General features: G+C 63.1%; 1 protein-coding gene across 1 annotated transcript in view; it reads left to right on the top strand.

The window, feature by feature from the left end:
• The window catches only part of LOC103775306 (atrial natriuretic peptide receptor 2-like), a 4,109-nt gene extending 2,506 nt beyond the window's left edge, over positions 1-1,603 (top strand). The window contains exons 11-16 of the mRNA XM_008942752.1: positions 3-140; positions 320-443; positions 591-659; positions 750-1,041; positions 1,279-1,370; positions 1,541-1,603. Of these exons, the coding sequence (XP_008941000.1) occupies positions 3-140; positions 320-443; positions 591-659; positions 750-1,041; positions 1,279-1,370; positions 1,541-1,603 (778 nt within the window). The remainder of the gene's footprint in view (positions 1-2; positions 141-319; positions 444-590; positions 660-749; positions 1,042-1,278; positions 1,371-1,540) is intronic.
• Positions 1,604-2,331: the final 728 nt, after the last annotated feature.

Here is a 2,331-nt window from a genome sequence, read left to right as displayed (position 1 = left end):
AGCACCAGCATCCTGGACAACCTGCTGTCACGCATGGAGCAGTACGCCAACAACCTGGAGAAGCTGGTGGAGGAGCGGACGCAGGCCTACCTGGAGGAGAAGCGCAAGGCGGAGAACCTCCTCTACCAGATTCTGCCCCAGTGAGATGGGGAGAGGCGGGAGCACGTGGGTCTGGGGATGGGCGTGGGGTCAGCGTGCACCTGCTGCTGTGCAAACACGGGGTCCCTTGCCGGCTCTCCATGCTGGTCTAGAGCAAAGGATGCAGGGGGAGCAGGGTATTTGGCGTGGGAACCCACCACCATCCCCTTGTCCTCACCAGCTCTGTGGCAGAGCAGCTGAAGCGGGGGGAGACGGTGCGAGCTGAGGCTTTTGACAGTGTCACCATCTACTTCAGCGACATCGTGGGATTCACCGCCCTCTCAGCAGAGAGCACCCCCATGCAAGTGAGAGCAGGGCTTGTGGGGCAGCCCTCCTGCAGGGCTGGCGGGGGCGGGGGTCCCAAACCCTGGTCCCAAACCCTGGCAGTGCCATCCCTGGGGCTGGAGGGACACGCCTGCTCCCGGCCCCACACGCACCCTCGCTCTATTCAGGTGGTGACACTGCTGAACGATCTCTACACTTGCTTTGATGCCATCATTGACAACTTTGATGTCTACAAGGTGAGGGAGGTGGGGTGAGCTGGCGCAGCCCCCCAGAGTGAGGCAGGCAGCAAGGAGCCTGAGGTGTACCTCCTCCCCCTTATCCTGCAGGTGGAGACCATTGGGGATGCCTACATGGTGGTGTCGGGGCTGCCGGTGTGCAACGGGAAGCTGCACGCCCGCGAGATTGCCCGCATGGCCCTGGCTCTGCTCGAGGCTGTCAGAACCTTCAAGATCCGGCACCGGCCCAAGGAAGCCTCGGCCGCCAGCCCTGCAGCAGCCCTGAGTGTCTCTGTGCCCGCAGGTCCTGTGTGCGCCGGAGTCGTGGGTCTGAAGATGCCACGGTACTGCCTCTTTGGGGACACGGTGAACACTGCGTCCCGTATGGAGTCCAATGGCCAGGGTGAGACATGGCGGCCGCCAGCCCTGCAGCAGCCCTGAGTGTCTCTGTGCCCGCAGGTCCTGTGTGCGCCGGAGTCGTGGGTCTGAAGATGCCACGGTACTGCCTCTTTGGGGACACGGTGAACACTGCGTCCCGTATGGAGTCCAATGGCCAGGGTGAGACATGGGGCTGGCAGCTGGGGTCCGGTGCCCATGGGTTGTGTCCAGCTCCCACGCCCAGTGCCCCTCTGATACCCAGCCCTGAAGATTCACGTTTCATCCGCAACCAAGGAAGTCCTGGATGAGTTTGGCTGCTTTGAGCTGGAGCTGCGTGGGGATGTCGAGATGAAGGTGAGGGTGTGGGGACTCCAGTGGGCTACCAGCCTGTCCTGCCTCAGGGGCATGTGATGAGGTGGTGGGTTGGGACTGGGACCCCTTGTTCACCTTGGTGCTGGGGATGGCACCCAAGGAGCAGCACCAGCAGTGGGAGGGGTCTCACTGCCCCCCCCTCTGCCACCCAGGGCAAGGGGAAGATGCGGACGTACTGGCTGCTGGGTGAGAGGAAAGACCCCAAAGTCATCTGAGCGGCAGTGGTGGAGCCCCCAGCCCTGATGTTTCCCAGAGCCTGGTCCCCCAGGGTGCACCGGTACATCCCCATCACCACAGCCCGCTACCACCACCACAGCCACCCTGCTTCAGCAGGGTTCAGGCACGGGGGGCCAGTGGCCACAGCACCACCTGCCCCCCTCCATGGCACCAGCAAAGCCCACCTCCCCCTGCAGCCTCTACCGGAGGCGCAGAACTGGCCCTGATCCAGCCGGGGAGGGACCCTCTTATCCCCGCACCCTCGTAGGTCCTGCCGCCCCTGCCCTCTCCCCCGCAGCTCAGCAGGCTCTGAGCTGCTCCCGGGGTGTTCGCCGCTCCTTTTCAGTACCTGGCCCCTGACAGAAGCTGTACCCATGTCACTCCCTCCCAGGGGAATCACTCCCTCCCAGGGGAAATGGGGGCTCCTGCCAGGAATCACCCCTTGGCCAGGGCAGGCTTCAATGCCGCGGCTCCCTCCCTCACCACCCTCACCCCCTCCTTTCTCCCTCCCCTGTATATAGCCCCACTGGGTCATGTAAATACCCCCACCTCTCCCCCAGGTGTAAATATAGGAGTCGCTGCAAACTATTTTGTTGAAATACAAACTTCCCCAAATCCCTTGGTCCCCTGACTTCTGCTTTGCTCTGTCCCAGAGTGTAAAGTGAGGTGGGGGGTCAGAGGGACCACCAGTATGGAGTTCAGCCTGGGCTGGGGATGGCTGCCTGGG

The sequence above is a fragment of the Merops nubicus genome, unplaced genomic scaffold, assembly GCF_000691845.1.
Source record: "Merops nubicus isolate BGI_N331 unplaced genomic scaffold, ASM69184v1 scaffold31626, whole genome shotgun sequence".
Classification (NCBI taxonomy): domain Eukaryota; kingdom Metazoa; phylum Chordata; class Aves; order Coraciiformes; family Meropidae; genus Merops; species Merops nubicus.
This window is presented reverse-complemented; position numbering and strand designations above follow the sequence as displayed.